Raw genomic sequence first — 19,954 nt, forward strand, 5'->3', positions numbered from 1 at the left:
AGAAAAGAACAAGACGGTAGGCTTCAAATCATGGAATGGCCAGCACACTCTCCAGACTTAAACCCCATCGAGCTGGTTTGGGATGAACTGGACAGAAGGGTGAAAGCAAAGCAACCTACAAGTGCAACACATTTGTGGGAACTTCTGCAACAGTGTTGGGAAGAACTTTCCAAACAATATTTGATTTCCATTGTGGAAAGAATGCCACGAGTATGTTCAGCTGTTATATCTGCAAAAGGTGGCTACTTTGATTAGAGTCAAAAATTTAGATTAAATATTGTTTAACAAAACGATTCCATGATTTATTTTTTATCTGCAATTGTTTATTTGTTCTATGCTTTAATTTTAGAGAACATTGAAACATTAAACTGCTTACATTTCAGTAAAAACTGGCAACATAGGGGTGTTCTAAAACTCTCGACCGGTAGTGTTTATATATTCTCTCAATGGTAACTAGAAGTAGGGTTGGACACCACAGTCATGACTTGTTTTACTCACCATTTCTGTCAATGAGGACAACGGAGGAGCTTCGAGATTCCCACTCCGGATGCAAGAACACAAATGGTCATACCCAGCTGTAAATGCACTTCTCTATAATAACAACATTTAATCTTGAATAAACAGGTGCATCGTTTCACTTAGGAATAAAAGACAAACAAGAATAAACTAACCAAGCTAAAACGTGTCCACATGCTTCAGAAGGATCAGTGTGTAAACAAGTCGCATACTTTTATTTTTAATTATTAGCCTACACAGTAATGTAGTCAACATTAAATAATGATAGGGTATATAAATATACAATCCAGAGCTCTTTTACATTGTACTCTAAATTTTAATGTGCATCCTGTTTTCAAAAGAAACCCTGTGCTGGAGAGAGGCAAAAGGTTCCATCAACCAGAAAAAAATGTTTTTGAATGCAGCTGACTTGTGAAGAATTACCGTGTATGACCTGGTATTGGCATGGACCATGTGCTATCCTTATTTTTCACATTCCACCCCACCCCCCAACCCCCTCCTTCCATTCTCTGCATACATAATATGTAGATGACCATTAAATGGTTTGAAACAGAGTTATTTACAGTTCATGGAATTTCAACCACTTGTCAGTGTCATATTAAACAATTATATGGGTGTTCCCCGTTCTTCTTGCAGTGTTTTCCACAACTGCATCAAATCCACATGAATCGAGCTATGCATGTTACTATGATGAGAAGCGTGACACGTACCTTGGAGATGTGTACAGTGTGAGCTGGATGGAGGATAGTGACCAGGTATGGTGTAACTTTTTGACTCACTTCAAGAAAATAAGTAAAACAGTTTTCCAGATCCACAGTAATGGATCTCTACCTTACCCTTGTGCTCTCGCTTTATTGCCCCGATAACTCTTTTAAGATTTTCTTGCAGGGACCCGTGCAACATCCGCACAATGTAAAATGTTACTTCAGGTCCTCAATGCCCCCCCCAAACCCTAAGTCATCAACCTCCCCCTCCCAACATGAAGGCTTCAATCCCCTCATCACTCCAAGCCTTCAAACCCCTACATTCCCCCCACCACAACTGTTCACTCCCTCCGACCCACCCCCACCCCCCGAAAGTTCTCAACCTCCCCCACCCAACATTGTCCCACCTATTAAACCCTTACTCTCTGTCCTCCTCCTCCAGCACATAAAAGTAAACGGACATTCTTACATCGATTATTACATATTTAATATCGTGTCACCACAATCACCGAGTTTGATGTTGTCTTACTTTGAAACATCCTTATTATTCGTCAATGAATGACCATCTCTGTATTATGGTGTATTTTGTGTCAACTGCAGCACAATCCCCGGCAAGCAATGCTTCTCTCACTCTTCTTCTTCCTCACTCCCGTATCCTTCCGGTCGATCATCATCGCATCACGTTCTCCAGCAACATCATTTCATATAACTTTAAAGAACACAGCAATGATCACGGAGTACAATCGTGATAGGGTCAGAAAGCATCGCACTAAACCAGATGCATTTAATATTGCTATTAATATGAGTTTTCCTTAAAACATAATTTTTCATCTGATTTCCTCTCCATTTTCTGAAACCAAGTCTTCAACCCTCTTAGCGATGGTAAAAAATGAAATCGTATGTCGAATTAGAGTTAAGATAAAGCTGTGAGAGAGGCAGAAGGCAGCACGAGCCTTACAAAAAGGCTTCTGAAGCCTGAAACAATACGGAGCGAACAAAATGGCAGCGATTTAATTTGCTACTCCGCCCTGAACAGACAGACAGATAGACAGACTGGTGGAGAAGATCTAATATATAAAGCTCTTTCTAACCACTGACTCACTGACTGACTGGTATCGAAGCCGGTACGCCGGAAAATTTCACAGAATCGTCAGACAACATCCAGAAATGAAAATTTAAATATATGAAAAAAAAATTCAGGTGAGCGACGTGAGACAATGGGGAAGCACGGTAATTTTGTGTGCCGACGGACATCGAAGCCGATCCACCAGGAAAAATTACAGAACCGTCGGAAAGCATCTGTAAATGAAAATATTGTTGTGGGCCGGGGGTCGGTGGCGAGAATGACCACGAGGTGGGGAAAGCCTGTCATCTCCCACCAAACTCCCCGGAATTGTAGGCCATCGCTCGGATAACTCCGTGAGCCGGCGGGTCGCCTAACCGACTGTGGACGCCAATATCTCAACTGCGTAACGTAGGGTCTATTTGTCTATAACCAATTTACCTAATTAACTACGCGATTTTGACTACCGGGGAAACCACACCCTCGGCACGTCTTGCTTGAACCGGGTCACTCTACCGACTGCGGTAGAGTTCCAACTATCGACTACCAACTCATGTTCGGGTGCAGCCGAGCAGAAACTGCCAAAGCCGTGCCGGCTGGAATGAACGGATTATCAGGGATAAAACCCCACCTCAACTCAGATCCGAACCATGTTGAACCAATTCAAGAAGGGATGGAAACGAACTGGGAACATTTCCAACAAGTTTTATTTACAGTAAATGAAGACACAAAGCAAGACTTAACGCGAATATGCAATAAGTATTTACAATGATCAAAAAACACTTATTCAGTTCTACTTAAAGACTGGCCCACACGCAGAGACGCACACAAAATGAAAAGAAACCCAGAGTCTTTATTGGACCCTCGCAGCCGTGGAGAGAGACAAGCTGGGGGCCAGAGTTCGGTGGTGTACCTGACCGTCGGAGGAAGGGCATGCTCCGCGATGCGGCACCTGACAATGGCAGCTGGTTTGGTTCCCATTCGCACGTGTGGGACTCGAGGTTCGTGGTGGAGCTCGGATGGTGAATGGCCGGGGTCCACGGAGGGGGGTCGGGGTCGCTCTTCCCTTTCTCGTCGAGGGCCAGCAGAGACACGTTCGCCGCCTCGACGCCCACCAAAAATTCTTCAAAAGAACTTTTAAAAGACCCTCCAAGACCTCAAAAAGATCACCTCTCTCAGAGAGTGCTCGGGAATTTATTGTCCTCCCTCAGCGGGGAGGGGCCTTGGTGAACACACCTCGCTGTACGCCTCTGATTGGACAGGTCCTACGGCCCACCTTTCCGGGATGAGGCCTTGGCCCCTGCCGGGAAACCCCAGCCACTCCTCCACGCCGGCCCACACTCGACGAGTAACAGTATCAACGCTGCAATGGCCCCTGCCAGGAAACCCCAGCCAGTCTTCCACGCGGGTTCATACTTGACGAGTAACAGTATCAATGTTGCACAGGCAGTCATGCAAGAGTTACAACGTTTGTGGAAGGAACGTTGTTGGAAGCGGCAAGGAACGGCTGCAAGTCAGAGTGCTTGTAGACAGCAGGTGGGTAGTGGATCGTGATGGGGAATGGAATGGTTATTGGTTGTTTGTTGGAGGGTTCATTGGATATAAAGATTTAATAACCTAACTAAAAAGAAACCGCAACGCACGCCTTTGATTCTCCCACTATAGACAAAAGGAAGGGATCTGACTACACACATACTTAACAACATAACTGACTTTTGGGACATCTGTATGTTGAATGCAAATGGTTTCCAGATCCGTAACAATATAAATAAATGAAAATGCATGAATGAAAAAATCAAATGCAGGTGAGCGACCCGAGACAATGGGGAAGCACGGTTCGTATACTTACATAATGTGTAAGCACACAAACAGAGCAAACAAATATGTATGTACGATTCCAGTGGTATTGTCACCATGCCATTGTCAGCAGAGTCTTCCACACAATGAAGCTAACGGCGTAGATGCCAGACGAAGAAAGTTCCCTTGGCAATCCATATTGACAAGCATGATGAGTATGTCAATACACTTCAATACGACATGTTTCAATCTGAAAAAATGACTTAGTCCTCAGAAGATCTCACTTAACTAATCTCAAGACCCATCAGGTTGAAAATACAGCAGATGGTGTTAAGAATCACTAGGCATGAAAAGACTCCTGTTTGAAACTGTAACTATGTACGTATAATCGAGGCAGCTTTTTAGGTGAAGAAAATGCAACAGCCCTGTCAGAAGAACTCGACCACATTATCGGGAAATCATTGGATTTGGAGAATGTAGGAGAGGAGGAGATTGGGACCATACTCTGTGCAGAGCGTTGGTGCTGCTTAAGCAGTCTCCTTGGCTATTGGGCACAATCCTGGACGGGTCACCACTCCGACGCAGGATACCAGAAAGCTGGCACTCATTTTGCCGACCTCGGAAGGATGACAGGCCGAGTTAACCCCACTTGGTATTAATTAAACAGCTGAGTGGGATCCAAAGCCCACCACCCTAACTATTAAGCTAACACCAGGCTCCAGTCAACACCAACCAACACCAGGAGAATAGAGAAAAGTAAAAAATTATTGCAGTGGGTAAATGAACAATCAGCATGTCCTCCATGCAATTCCATTTAGATGTTTGAGTTGTGAACATTGGGATATCAAACTGCTAATGTTCATCTCCACCGCAGGGACATTCTTGATCCGGTGATGTGAAAATCTTTGGTGACTTTTATTATTGAAAAGTGGAAAGTTCATCAAAATAATTGAAAAGAATCGTTCGGCATTGTATCCTTTGAATAATTTTTTTTACATCTTGATAATTAATTTATGCACACAAAGTTTACCGCCGCCATTGATGTTTAGTCTACCGCCATTTCGGAAGTTTACCGCCAATGATGCAGCATCTTTTACACCACCTTATTTAACAGGTTACATCTTCATGCCTGTTGTTTGTGTCCTTCATAACAACCTTAAAAACTAAGTTTCCTGTTTGGAATGATTTTCCATTTTATTTGACTCATTGACAGGCAGACAGTAAAAAAACAATTGTGTGTCCGATTCGTGTTCAAAATATAACATTAATTTGAAATTAAGTAGTTCCTCGATCATAAACCGACGTTTGTAGACACAGTGACAGACAAAGTGAACCAGTTGCTTAACCCTGCTTTTCACTTCATCCGTGTGGTAAAATGTTGTGTTTAACTCGCCTGTTCGAAGAACAGAGAACTATAGCGATAGCCCCGGCGTGAGCGTGAAAATGTTAAAGTTTTTGGTGCAAGTTATTTTTTCCTTTCTAATGTTTTTATCTACCACACTATTTTTTATACGCCCGATAGAAATGTATGTATATATATATATGTATATATATGTATATATATATATATATATATATATATATATATATATATATATATATATATATATATATATATATATATATATATATATATATATATCGTAGCGTATTATGTGATACCGGTCGTCTGTCCGTTCGTCCGTTCGTCCGTCCGTTCGTTCCTGTCCGCACTCTAACTCCCAAAGTTTTCAACTTTCACGTTTCATATTTGGTACATAGGTACAGACTGTGGAGACGGTGTGTTGTGACATACGTTCGTCATCTAAAGTGGTTGCCATGGCAACCAGGATGCTGTTTTCCACGGTCGTAACACAATTCTGTATATACCTTCTTATTCGGGCATATATTGTGCTCACTTGCGCTCTTGTTACTGATTACAATATACAAATACATATATTGCTTTAAAATTATTTGGATCAGACCACTGCAATGCTTTATAAAAAATATTAATTATTAGACGAGTCTTTTAAAAACGATAAATGTATAAACAGGCGAGCATTGGGTGGCTTTGACACCAACTCTGGTTTTACTGTGTGCTAACATTGTTTTTGAAAAGCCGCTCACATCATTGTCGTATTTCTTGCAGGAGGACCTTTTGTCTGAGAGTCTGCACAAGCAGTTTGTAATTGTCAAAGAGGAGACCAACACAAGTCACGTGAAGCAATATGGAGATCGGGTAACCCTCCCTCTCTCTTCCACTCTTGCCTCCTTTTTCCCCGACACCATAACCCTCTTCCTCCTACTTTTCCCGAATTTCTTGTGTTTCTTTCCCTTTTCCTACCCCCGACCCTCTTGTAATATATCTTCTTACTCCTCCTTTAGCCCTGCCCCTCCCTTTCATTGTACAAGTAAAGGAAATTGATGGCAAGCTGTAGAGTTGATAATATTCTCAAAAGAAGGAGTTTCATTATCATCCACAAAGTATATCAGACAACCTATTGTGTGTTCTTCAAGAATCGTGGCAACACTCATCTGGTTTAGCACAGCAAAGTGCTATTCTTTAAAATTGGTGTGCGTGTGCGTGTGTGCGTGTGCGTGTGCGTGTGCGTGTGCGTGTGTGTGTGTGTGTGTGTGTGTGTGTGTGTGTGTGTGTGTGTGTGTGTGTGTGTGTGTGTGTGTGTGTGTGTGTGTGTGTGTGTGCGCAGTTAATTTATTTATTTATTTTAAACAGAAAGTGAATCTCTGACCCTGAATGCGACATGGCGCTGACACCTATTTATGGTTTAATTGTGTGAGACATGAATGTCATGTTGCATTCAGGGTCAGATATTCACTTTCTGTTTAATTTATCATGCCTGACCGGAACCCCACTTCGAAGTGGTGATTAGCACAGCAGAGAGACCGTGCATTAGTGTGGGTGATGACGCTTGTTACTGACAGTTTGTGCAGCACTTGCTGTTATAGGACTCGACCTGTGGCATGCTACCTCATCAAGTTTGGGGCTCAATTTATGTATTTTCAGATAACAAAAAACTTTTTTTCAAAATATAAAAGGATTTAGGGATGACGTGCCAAAAAGAAGGTAAGCAAGGTAGGGATGGTCACGAGATTATCATGTGAAACCATACCTACATATTTCTCTGAATATTGCTTGTTGTCTGTCCAACCCTACATCCATTTGCAATGACAGTATATGTTGATTGTTTCCATGTATGAATTTAACCAGTGATATATTAAACAATTGAGCCTGGTGTTGGCGCAGTGGTTAGGGCAGCGGCTTGGGATCCAAAAGGTCCTGAGTTCAAGCCCCGTTGGGCCACTGAATTAATACACTAGGGGGTTGACTCAGCCTGTCATCCTTCCGAGGTCGGCGAAGTGAGTACCAGTGTACTGGGCCGGGTTATACCCCGGTTAAAATAGGTGTACCATATCCCTGTGTCGTAAGAGGTGACCAGGGTTGCGTCAGGAAGGGCATCCGGCGTAAAACATGTGCCAAATCAGTATGCGGATCATACGGATGATCCGCTGTGGCGACCCCTAACGGGAGCAGCCGAAAGAAGAAGAAGAAGAAGAAGATATATTAAACAATTAACACACACACCACACACACCTATTATAACAGAGGTAATACTTTCGGCCCCCCACCTTTTGGGTGGTATGAGGAATAGATATGTAATATGAAAGCTAAATTCTGAATGTTTTTTGAAATATCGTGTACACAAGCCAAGTTACTGAGATGGTTGCCATGGCAGCAGAATTCATCCAATCACAGCCGTGATCTAATCAGGTTGAGATAATATCATGAGGAATAGATATCTGCAATATGAAATTTAAATGTTGAACGGTTTTTGAAATATCACGTTTTAAATATACAGTATACACAAACATACATGGACAGATGGTCGTTCGGTTGGAGCTCATTTTAATTTTCCCCGTCTCTGACCTTGTCAGAGTGGTGGGGGACAATAAGTGTTATATTCTTGAGATCATGAAATTCCCATGAAAGTGCTTTTGTTTTGATATTTCAATAATTTATTTTTTCATCACGCCTCTTAATAAATTTCCTCCTGGACTCGTACATTTGCACCCCACTGTATGCTGTATGTTCACCTTTTAGCTTTTATTATCTTGCATCAGCTGTTGGATTAGAACTACAGTGAGCTTACCAACCATTCATAATTGTGACTTGTACATTATCTCTTTGTTTTCCAGAGCATTAGTCACATGAAGATTATCGAATTTCAAGGCAACGACACTGTCCCAATCGGAGCTCGGCAGGCTGTATCCCACAATACGTTTAGAGATGCAGTTCCTTCACCCGATGTCCCTTTTGTTATTCTTAGTCGGCAACTGCAGAAGGCACAAAATGAGAGCCAGGCCAGAAACATTCGAAAAAAACTACAGGCACTTATCGAGGTAATCCTTCATAACGCTTAGTTTTACAAAAATCTAGTAATATTGTAATTTACCTCTTGATAATCATGATTATATTTGATAATAATGCATTGAGATCATCTGTTGGAATCAAATGGTGAGGGAAGTCTCATTGGGGCTACAGTTCCATGTTATCCCCAGATGAAGCACTCCTCTGATGAGCAAATGCAGATCATATGCACATATTGCACGTCATATGCAAATCTTGGGTTTCGACTCCACAATAAATTTCTCTGTTGTGTAGAAATGTACCGTCCATCAATCTCGTCGTCGTCATAAAGTTTGTTTAAACCACAATCCAGGCAGGTCAAGTTTTATCTCCCATTGGCAATCATGCAAAGCCATTTTGCCAAGCTGCATGGTATGGATTGTGTGGCACCCATAAGTTACAGTGCTTGTAAAGAATGGACGACAGCCCAGGGCCCTCTGAGAGGTGGGATGAAAGATGGGACTAAATGGCTTTTCGGTGCTGTGGATTCTGGGAGTGGAAGTTGTTGTTGTAGTTTGTGTTCTTGCTGATTGGGGGTAGGGGCACGTATGCGTCCAAGTGTAACTGCTGCATGTGGAGGCACACGTGCCCCTGCTGGCCCATTTTAACCGACCGAATCGAGGTTGAAGGGCTGATTCGGGATGATGCTGAGGACTTGAACGGAAGACAATCCTAATGGGGTGGTAAACAAGGCTCAAACTCCTGCCATGGAGTCTTTCGCCCCGCACACAAACACCCGAGCAGTTTGCAGTCAAAATTAATTGTCGATACGATGACTCAACACGTAAAGGAAACTCTTGAAAAGAACATAACTACAAATTAACATAACTAACCCAAACTTTTGGGAAGTCCAGCCATTCTTATTGTAATTTTCTTAATATCATTTATACATTATAACCTCGAGTCGTTTGTGCTATGAAAGCTTGAAAACGTTAATAACAGTAGTTGTGCAGTTTCACTTCCTCTGCAGTACTCATAATTGCTCCACCCACTCATTAAACATTCCCTCATAAGATAAGTTTGGGGTCGTTGTGCATCAAAATAGTGAATTATGCATCAATTATATTAAGGGAATTACAATAACAACTAGAACTGCCACTTTATAACTGCTGGCAGTGATGACTGGGTACCCAGAAGTCCGCCTTTGATACAATGTGAGACTTGTATGATAGTTGCAAAGTTTCCCTTCGATAGGATAAGTGGTTGCAGAGAAAACATTCTTTAATAGTGATACAAATGCAGCCTCGCTTCAGGACAGCGTGGGACAGATGATTATGAACTGGGAAGCACAAAGGGTTCAATCTCGTTCTGACAGATGCAGTTAGCCCTTTTTCCTGGGGACATCGTTGGCTTCAATTGAATTGCTATTCCTGTACCCTCAAACGCATGCATGTGCAGCCAAGTGAGCCTTCTGGAAAAAAAAAATCGAAAAAGTTCTGATTCAAATAATTAAATAATTCTGGCTGCCAAACCCTGTGGCTATTCGTGTTGAAACTTTAAATCCACCTTTCTCGTGTCGGCTAAATTATAATTGTGAAGTTTTGCATATATAGAAGCAGTGGTTCCAGAGTAAACATTAATTAATATTTATCCTTCAATCCAACATCGCCGCCAAACCATGTGATGTGTGACGTCATTTTTACCATGTATGCAGACATGATGGAAGATGGCAGTTGCAAATGTTCGCTTCGATGAATTAAGCATTTCCAGAGAAAACGTTATTTAATATTTTTCTTAAATCCAACATGGCTGCCAAACCATGTGACCTATCAATTAGAAATTAACAAACTTATATTCACTGCTCGTGTGCAATACGTTTGTGAAGTTTCCCCTTGATCTGACCAGCCGTTCTGGAGATGTTTTAAGGTTTTAGGGTAAATTCAATATGGCCACCAAACCATGTGACCTATCAATTAGAAATTATCAAATTTGTGAAAGGATGTCTTGGGGAAAGTGTGTTTGTGAAATTTTGCCTCAATCTGTCCAGCTGTTCTGGAGAAGATGTTTGAAGGTTTTAGGGTAAATTCAATATGGCCACCAAACCATGTGACCTATCAATTAGAAATTATCAAATTTGTGAAAGGATGTCTTGGGGAAAGTGTGTTTGTGAAATTTTGCCTCAATCTGTCCAGCCGTTCTGGAGAAGAAGATGTTTGAAGGTTTTAGGGTAAATTCAATATGGCCACCAAACCATGTGACCTATCAATTAGAAATTATCAAACGTGTGAAAGGATGTGTTGTGGAAAGTGTGATTGAATTTTTGCCTCAATCTGTCCAGCCGTTCTGGAGAAGAAGAATTTTAAAATTAATTAAATTTCAATCCAAGATGACTGATGAACCATGTGACCTATGACATCATAAATTTAAATTCTGCTTCCAATAGTGGACTGGAATATGTGTGTGAAGTTTCGTGTAAATCGGATGGGGTGCATTTTTTTATCCAACATGGCCACCAAACCATGTGACTTGTGATGTCATAATTTTTTTACTATGTATGCAGAAATGATGGAAGATGATAGTTGCAAATTTTCGCTTCGATAGATGAAGTAGTTCCAAAGAAAACATTATTTAATATTTTTCTTAAATCCAACATGGCTGCCAAACCATGTGACCTATCAATTATTCATTAACAAACTTATAATCATGCAATGTTGCAGATTATAATCGTAATCAACAAAACTACCCGTGCAGAATAGACTTGTGACGATTCCCCTTGATCTGATCAGCCGTTCTGGAGAAGAAGTTTGAAGGTTTTAGGGTAATTTCAATATGGCTGCCAAACCATGTGACCTATCATTAAGAAATTAACAAACTTGTAAAAGGATGTCATGGGGAATATATGTGTAAAGTTTCGCCACAATCTGTCCAGACGTTCTGGAGAAGATTTTTTTTTTTTTTTTAAATTCAAAACAAGATGGCTGCCGAACCACGTCACCGATGACGTAACAATAAATTTTTTCTACGGTGAATTTATATGTACTAGTAGATGACGCTCAAGAAATTTCAGATTTTTCCCATGCAGCATTCTACTTGATGAATTTTCACCGGCATACCGCTTCACCGATGACGTCACGAAAAATCACCTGTGTTCCCCATAGGGAGCTTATTAAAATGTATCAAGCGAAATATAAACCTTGATTTATGCCTCCAAATATAAACTTGACATGTACATGTATATTTTAATAATCCCATGTTCTTTAAGATGTCCCTTAAGAATGCCTACATCTGGAAATATTATTTCTGACTGATTCCAATGCCCTGCTCAACGACCAGTGGTACAGACAGTACTTCTACAACTTGAACAGCACTCGGTGGAGCGCATACCTCCACCAAGCTGAACGGTTTATGTTTTGTTTCCCACAGGTCGGCCGGATCTGCATCTGTACCTTAGCTAAAATCTAATCGGCTTGGTCTTGTCACCTACCCAACTCGTCCACCAAATTTTGTCCAAATCCGTCCATAGCTTTTTTGAGATTTTGTGATATATATTGTTTTTGGCCCGACCTCTCAATGGTGAAGAACAACTTTAATAATTCTCGGATCCGGATCCGGATGTTCACCAAAATCAAATCAATTTGTCCTTTCACACCCAACCTGCCCACCAAGTTTCATCCAAATTTGTGGATAACTTTTTGAGATAGCCTGCTTACAAACAGACAGACAGACAAACGGGTGAAAAAAAAATCTCCATCCTTCTTTGGTGGCAGAGTTAATAAAGTGGCGAACAAAGGGTTTTTAATCCACTAGTTGTTTGATCCTTATGCAACAATCCATGGGTTGCTTACAATTTAATCCGTCAGATACTCAATCATATCCTTGTTAGTAATGAACCTGTGTTCAGTGGTTTATCCATCAGCTGCTCACAAATAATCCAATGCTTATACCATTGTTTGTTTACAGTTTAAGCCGTTGATTGTTTGTGCAGTTTGATCCAGGTACAGTTTTAATTTTCACACATGACCATTCACCGTTTCATCCTTTTATCCTGTTAAAAAAAAAAAAATAATAATTTCAAATATTTTTGTCAGACACCTATTGCATGCAGCCAGAGGTGTAATTGCCTTGGCTGTTGAAACGTGTTTTGTTTTTTAAACCACAATAATTCCAACAATGTGTACATGTCATGTCATTAGCTTTGAGCTGTCCAGTCTGGGTTTGATTTCTGGCCAGACTGTTAATTGTCGGATTAGCGCTTCGCAGGCAGGGCGATGCATCAATGTGTTTGCTGTCCCTCGGATAAACAGTAATGAAATGAAGATAAAATTATAAACAGCAGATGACAAAAATGTGGAAACTGGTTCTATGGAATGCGGCACTTTATACTGAATTAATCCGAACATAATATCCTTGTTTTCTCACCTGCAAAGGAAGTATGCAGACGTGGCATTATGTACATTGATAAAAACGCAGCAGGTGTTTTTTTTTTGTTGTTGTTGTTGTTGTTGACAAACTCCTCTGTATTGCGATGATTTTATTCCGTTAAAAAAATAATAAAAGTTTCTTCAAAGTTGCATGCATGCGAAAATTTTGTTTTTGCCTGCAATCATATTTTCAACAAATTGGGGCAAATTTCGAATCAAATTTCACTTTGACTGGGCTCTCGAGTTTGTGAGATAGAATTTTATTCAGTGCGGTGTTTAGTGCCATCAGTCGATCGAGATTCACAGTGACGCTCTTCCAAAGGAGTTGCAATTGACACGAGCGCAGCAATTAGCCGAGCTCACACTCCGGGTATCGAGGGTATTCCTCGTGCATTGAATTGCGGTATTTCCTTTTTATATATATATTATATATATATATATCTATTTTTTTTTTTTTTTTTTTTTTTTTTTACTGCTTTTCATAATCACACTGTGGGAAAGGTGTCTGGAGAATCGCACACAAAATAAGACAATACTGTGTAATGAGTTGTTTATTTGTAATCAAATAACTGACCAAATACAGCATTGTACTATCAGAAGGAAGTCAAATACAATAGACAAAGATTGAGTTATCAGGAGGAACCTGTCTTGATTTAACTAATTTGACCCAATCTTGACCTTTTTAAAGAAATTTGTCTGATTTTAAAACATTTAATTTTTTTTTTCCATGTCACATTCAGTTTTCCTTTTGAAGTCACCAATTCTGTTCGTTTTCCATGATCATGGAAAAATCATCTGGCTCTAAATTTGTGCTACAGGAATACTTGAACATAAACCCAACAGAACACTGGATGACAGATTTCAGGACGCGTTAACCAATCCCCAACTGGAATGCTGAGACCGTAACGGAACTTTTATTTTTCTAAAAAAATTCTCAAAGGAAATTTTACCTGGAAATTTCTCAAAGTAATACTATCCTCGTACATCTGACAAAAAAAACAAAAATCCAAATTGCAACCTGTGTGAGCGTAAGTACTATCAGTTCTAGGAAATCCTCGTCCCACTTTTATACACCCAATCAGGAGATGTCACCTTCTTCGTAATCTTCATCATCATGATCATCATCATCATCCAGCACAAAGCTGCGAGAATCATCGGCTGAGGTTGCGGCTCTGCCGCTAATACAATACTCTCTGAAGGTTATAATAGGAATTTGTAATTTGTCCAGGGTATCGGCGATTACTCACATACTCTTCACGAAGGACGCCGTGGGGTCTTTAACGTCCACCAAGTAATGCTGGCAAACTGGACTCCCACACATGTTGATGCCTCGCCCTGCCTGTGAGGCACCCAGGATGACAGTATGTAGTTGGGCCGAAACTTCAACGTCGGCTCGATGATGGCTCAGAGGACAATGTGCATACCTCTAGGAGTCTAGGGCATCCTTCCAGCCCTGAAATCGCACCTGAGAGAGGGAGAAGAGCTCAATTTATACCAATACACCCTTTTGGGTGAAAGTTAATTCTGACCTTCCAACTGTTCAATTGTCAATTCTGGTCCCTTTTGTTTTTCTAGATCCGGCAGTTGATGGAGCTTGTTGTGCAGAAGATCGCAAAGATGGCAACTTACTCAGAAAAACAGAAGATCAGAGTACTGAATGCACAGAGCCTGCTCAGCCAACACACCTGCTATGAGGCTGTGGTGGTGGCTTTTAAAAGACTCTGCTTTAACTGGAACGTGCCAAAGGTATCGTGGTCCTCTCCCGATATAATTACATCTTACTACCCACGACAAAGAGATGCTATCAAGAACTCACATTTTGCATCTGCTTTAGCTCATGAGATTTCTGACATATCAGTTGGTAAAATACAGCACTCTTTACAAAATAGGATGTGATATTTGTGGTTTTTGGCGAATTTATTGCGTTTGCTTAAAGTGCGATTCATTTGTTGTTACTTATGGTTGCAGTGGTGTTGGTAGTAGATTAGCGGATCATTGTATTTGTTTATGTTGTCCTAAGTCTACACGTAGTCGTGGTTGGTCGAGAGTAGTTGTTAGGTTTTTTTATTGTTTACTCTGGGATTAGAGTAGTCGTTGGGTAGTGCAGGTAAATAAATGCAGTGACAAAATGGCTGGGAAATGAGACCATAGAGAGTGAATTGATCTGGAACCAAGGAGAATGGAGGAAGATTAAAACTGTGATAAATGTTTGATTTGGGCAGTCGTGGGGATTGGTAAGACAGACAGTAGATAATCTTTGCTGTCAGTGGTATGTAAAAATGACACACCTGAGAATTGGTATTGATCTTGGTTGAAGGAATGGAGTGTGTTTGCAATTTGTATGTAAATGTTGGTTGTGTTTGTGGGGAAAGTCTTCAGCAGTGGCCAGGCTATATTGAGTGATGGTGGTGGTGAGGGTGTGTTGAGTGGTGGCAGCGGTGAGGGTAAGGGTGAGGGTGAGTGTGTGCCGAGTAGTGACAGGGATGAGGGTGTGACGAGGCTGGCAAGGGTTAGGATATGTCGTGTGCTGGGGGCGACGATAGTGTGTCGAGTGCTGATAGTCACTAAAATAGTCCTCATTGTCACAGTGAAAAAAAAAAGAAAGCAAAACAAGTTCTGCAATTCGTATAAGTTTTTTTTTTGCACTCAGCTCATTATCCAATGGCAGTAAATGCTGCAGTTTCATTGACTTTGGCCAAAATAACCTATTTTGATTAAAGCCGATTTGTGGTGTGTGCATTAAAATAACATCATGGAGCTGCAAGATATGGGTGGGAGATTTGAAGCTCTGAGGTTGGACTCAGAAAGCTCTATTGACAGTATAGTACTTTCTGCATCTGAACGATTTCGTTAGCGGTGCAATTTACCAGGCTATGTTTGAGCGCGACACAAGTTCAGTTGACACCTGTGAAAGTCGACAGAATGTTGAAGGAAAACCTATACAAAGCAAAAATGGTTCCATCAATGGCGGGTGTAATGGTGGCAGTGTTAAAGAACCTCTAGTGGTCGATGGTTCTGCTATGGGTGAGGCCGTGACTCAAGTCGTGTCAGCATTGCAACCCATGATTATAAGTGTCATAACTGCAGCTATTACTGCATCCACGAAACAAGTGATGGCTGATCTGATGGAGGGGGGGGGGGTGCTGGTGAAGGATAAAGGAGACTCGAACGTTTGGCAGCACTCAGAGTGGTGCAGCTTCAAATATTCCAATTGGATCGTCACAAGCAGCATTCGAGGAAAGACAACATCTGGATGTTTGGTATCCCTGAAGTTCCAGTTGAAGATGCAAACCAGTCAATTGTCGACCTTGGTGCTGATATTGTTGTTGAAATTACAACACTTGACAGTAGCTCTCATCGGATTCTGGCCGGGGGTGCAGTCAGAATGCAAATTCGAATTATTGGGCCCCATAACCAAAATATTAACAACAATTGTGCAATTTGTGATAAAAGCACCAAATTTTGCACAGAGATGGACAAATATACAATGAACAAATCTGGATATTGGGGCATCGCAGATTTGGCCTCTAATGGCCAAAGGAATCATCTTACAAAATGGCCACCAGTGGTTGCAATGACTTCACAGACCTACTGAAGTCTGAGGATAAGATTATGGAAATACAGGCTCATTACCTTCAAGGCACTACCCGATGCAGCCTGGGCCTGCTACGAGCTTGTGTGTCCTGCAAATGCAAGGATGGTTGTGTGAAGCACTGCAAGTGCAGAAAGGCTGCAGTTGAATGCACAACTGTGTGTGTGCGTGTGTGCGTGTGTGCGTGTGTGCGTGTGTGTGTGTGTGTGTGTGTGTGTGCGTGTGTGTGCGTGTGTGTGCGTGTGTGTGCGTGTGTGTGCGTGTGTGCGTGTGTGCGTGTGTGCGTGTGTGCGTGCCTGCGTGCGCGCGCACAAATGTTCACAGAATTGACACCCTGGCCGATAGCGAGACATGATTAGAACCTTGACTGTGACAATGGTGAGGCCAAAGGTTCTGAACAAAATTAACTGTGATAGCTGATGAGGACTGCACTCGATATTCAACACCATTGTGACATTGTTCGACTGATCTATCGATTGCTTTAAGGACTTTGTACATTTGTTCTCAGCCAACCATGCCACAGTAATATTTTTATACCTCCGCACCAAGGGTGCCAGAGGCATTATGTTTCCGCGTTGTCCGTCCGTCCGTCCGTTCACATTTTCGTTTATGCGATAACTCAAGAAGCAAATTGTAGAATTTCATCAAACTTGGTAAAAAGGTAAAGTAAGACAGGGCAATTAAGTGATTAGATTTTGGGCTAGATGTGATAAAGCCTTATGGTCAAGGTCGTACTCTGAAATTTCACTGTTTACGCCCTAACTCAAGAAATAAAAGACAATTTCATTAAACTTTTGTACAAATGTAAAGTAAGACAGGTCAATTAAGTGATTAGATTTTGGGCCAGATGTGATAAAGGTCAAGGTCAAACTCTGAAATTTCACTGTTTACCCCTAACTCAAGAAATATCAGACGAATTTCATAAAACTTGGTGCAAATGTAAAGTCAGACAGGGCAATTAAGTGATTAGATTTTGGGCCAGATGTTGTAAAGGTCAAGGTCAAACTCTGACATTTCACTGTTTACGCACTAACTTAAGAAATAAAAGACAGAATTTCATCAAACTTGGTAAAAAGGTAAAGTAAGACAGGGCAATTAAGTTATTAGATTTTGGGCCAGGTGTGATAAAGCCTAAAGATCAAGGTCAAACTCTGAAATTTCACTGTTTATGCCCTAACTCAAGAAATATTGGACAGAATTTCATCAAACTTGGTACAAAGGTAAGGTTAGACAGGGCAATTAACTGATTAGATTTTGGGCCAGATATGATAAAGGTCAAGGGTCAAATATGTCAATACTTTAGTGTTTGTGCGGGAGAGCGGAGGCATACCCGTCGACTGCGCGCAGTCGAATCACTCGTTTTTTTCTGGTAGATGAACATGATGGACAGCTTTACTTGATTTATAGTTTCCACTCGTGATTTAGGCCAACACTTGGATATGGGTTAATAGATATGTAAGCACAAAATAGTTTCATTTTTCTTTCCTTTGATAATCTTCATTCACTTCATGCGATTGTATGCTCTTCATGGTAATCAGGACAGGTCAGCTGACTGGCTTGGTCGTCTTGCTATGGTATTCATAAAACAAGGTTATTTCATCACAGAAAAAGACATTTTGACACCACTTTGTCACCAAAATATCCATTTTCTAACCCCACTAGCAAATACAACCAGTTGTTTCGCTGAAGGAGATTCTGGTGGTGCTGAGGTGTCGTCCACCAGACGGTGGTCTCCTCAGGTTAACCTGAGGTGGTCCCTTCGGGTGGGTGCTTGGAATGTCATATCCCTAAGAGAGGATGATCACATGTCTCTGCTATCATCTGAGCTCCAGTGTTTTACCGTCGGTATTGCAGCGTGCTCTGAGGTTCAGAGACCAGATAGTGGTGAGATCATGGCGGGTGGGTGCACCGACTACTGGTCTGGTCACTCTTACGGTTACCATGCCCAAGGAGTTGCTGTCGCTGTGTCCAATAAGCTGACTCCCATGATAATTGAGGTAACACCGATCAACGAGCGTATTATGAGACTCAGGATTCGTCACTCCATGGGCGTCATTTTCCAGGGTCTCTGTACATTTCCCAGGTCCTCACCACTTGCAGACGAGTTGCAACAGGGGCTGCTCACAGCCTATGTTGATCTCCGCAAAGCATTCGATTCAGGGAATCGGGATTCCCTCTCGAGGATCCTCTGTCACCATGGGGTGCCAGCAAAACTGATCAACCTGATTTCTGAACTATACTCTGGTACTTAGAGTGCTGTGAGATGTGGTGGTTCCATCTCCAACATATTTCCAGTTGCGACTGGAGTTCGTCAGGGGTGTGTGCTTCACCCACACTTTTCAGTGCTTGTACGGATTGGATTCTGGGGAGGATGTCTGAGAGATAAAGCTGTGGTGCATTGTTTGGGAATGTCAGGATCTCTGACTTTAATTTCGTAGATGATTCAGTCATCTTCGTGGAGACACTGGATATCCTTATGTGGGCCCTCGAGGCACTGAATGAGGAGTTGGAGCCGTAGGGATTACGGGTTTCCAAGGTCAAAACTAAGATCCAGGCTTTCAATGACATCTTGGATGCTGCTGTCTTGTCTGTTCCTGTTTGTGGCGAGGATGTTGAGGTCACGGAGAGATTCACTTATCTTGGCAGTGATATTCACATCTCCATGGTGTGAGCCAGAGGTCGATCGACGTCTGGGTCAGGCCTGGGGAGTTATGGATTCACTGGATAATGGGGTGTGGCACTGGCGTGAGCTGTGCGGGATGACGAAAGTCCAAGTCTTTAAGTCCTTGGTCCTTCCATTCTTGCTCTATGGATGTCAAACTTGGACTCTGATCAAAGATCTGAGACAGACTTACTCCTTCGGTACAAGGTCTCTTTGGAGAATCCTTGGCTATGGCTGGTCAGATTTTGTGTCCAGTGAGCAGTTGATTAGAGGGACTCAGATGAGAGTTACCTGTGTTAACCGTGAGTGCCAGCTGCGGCTGAATGGACCTTTGCCTTGTTTTCCTGACGCTGATCTTGCTCACCAATTTCTCTCAGTGAGAGAGCTTGGTGAGTGGAGCTCAACAGGCTGACCACGTGCCTTGTGGTTGCAGCAGGTTGATCATCATATCAAGGAGATTGGGATGGGCCAGGCATCTGCTTGGGGGTTGGCCAGATGTAGGCCCCTGGATTACTGGATGCAGCAATGTGCTGCTCTGACACAGGCTCCCGTACCTGACCTGACCTTTCAGCATTTCTTGTGTCCAGAATTGTAGATTTTCTAGTTGGTTGTCATGACTCGTGTTTGACTGATGTCCATAGCCCTGTTGAAGTATTGGCATAGTAATTGTAAGGGGTGGGTGGGGTTGTGGCAGATGTGGCGACCACCCCAAGCGCGAAGTAGATGGGGGTGCCAAATGACATCCTCAAAAAACCGTTTTCATTCTCCATTTGGTTATATATATATATATATATATATATATATATGTATATATATGTATATATATGTGTATATATGTGTATATATGTGTATAT

At 41.8% G+C, this 19,954-nt stretch overlaps 1 protein-coding gene and 1 long non-coding RNA gene across 7 annotated transcripts in view; one reads left to right on the top strand and one right to left on the bottom strand.

Moving 5' to 3' along the window:
* LGMN (legumain) overlaps positions 1–19,954 on the top strand; it is a 65,183-nt gene that overhangs the window by 41,312 nt on the left and 3,917 nt on the right. For all 6 annotated transcript variants that reach the window (XM_085896496.1, XM_085896494.1, XM_085896492.1 and 3 more), the window contains 4 exons: positions 1,153–1,271; positions 6,209–6,298; positions 8,275–8,478; positions 14,422–14,592. In XM_085896496.1, the coding sequence (XP_085752622.1) occupies positions 1,153–1,271; positions 6,209–6,298; positions 8,275–8,478; positions 14,422–14,592 (584 nt within the window). The remainder of the gene's footprint in view (positions 1–1,152; positions 1,272–6,208; positions 6,299–8,274; positions 8,479–14,421; positions 14,593–19,954) is intronic.
* On the bottom strand, positions 13,281–16,585 carry LOC147020831 (uncharacterized). The gene is made up of 2 exons (XR_015061977.1): positions 16,480–16,585; positions 13,281–14,311 (listed from the first exon to the last, which is right to left on the bottom strand). It is a non-coding gene; the product is annotated as an uncharacterized LOC147020831 (long non-coding RNA).

The sequence above is a fragment of the Eptatretus burgeri genome, chromosome 9 (assembly GCF_056783735.1).
Source record: "Eptatretus burgeri isolate ZD-2024b chromosome 9, Ebu_testis_v1, whole genome shotgun sequence".
NCBI classification, from domain to species: domain Eukaryota; kingdom Metazoa; phylum Chordata; class Myxini; order Myxiniformes; family Myxinidae; genus Eptatretus; species Eptatretus burgeri.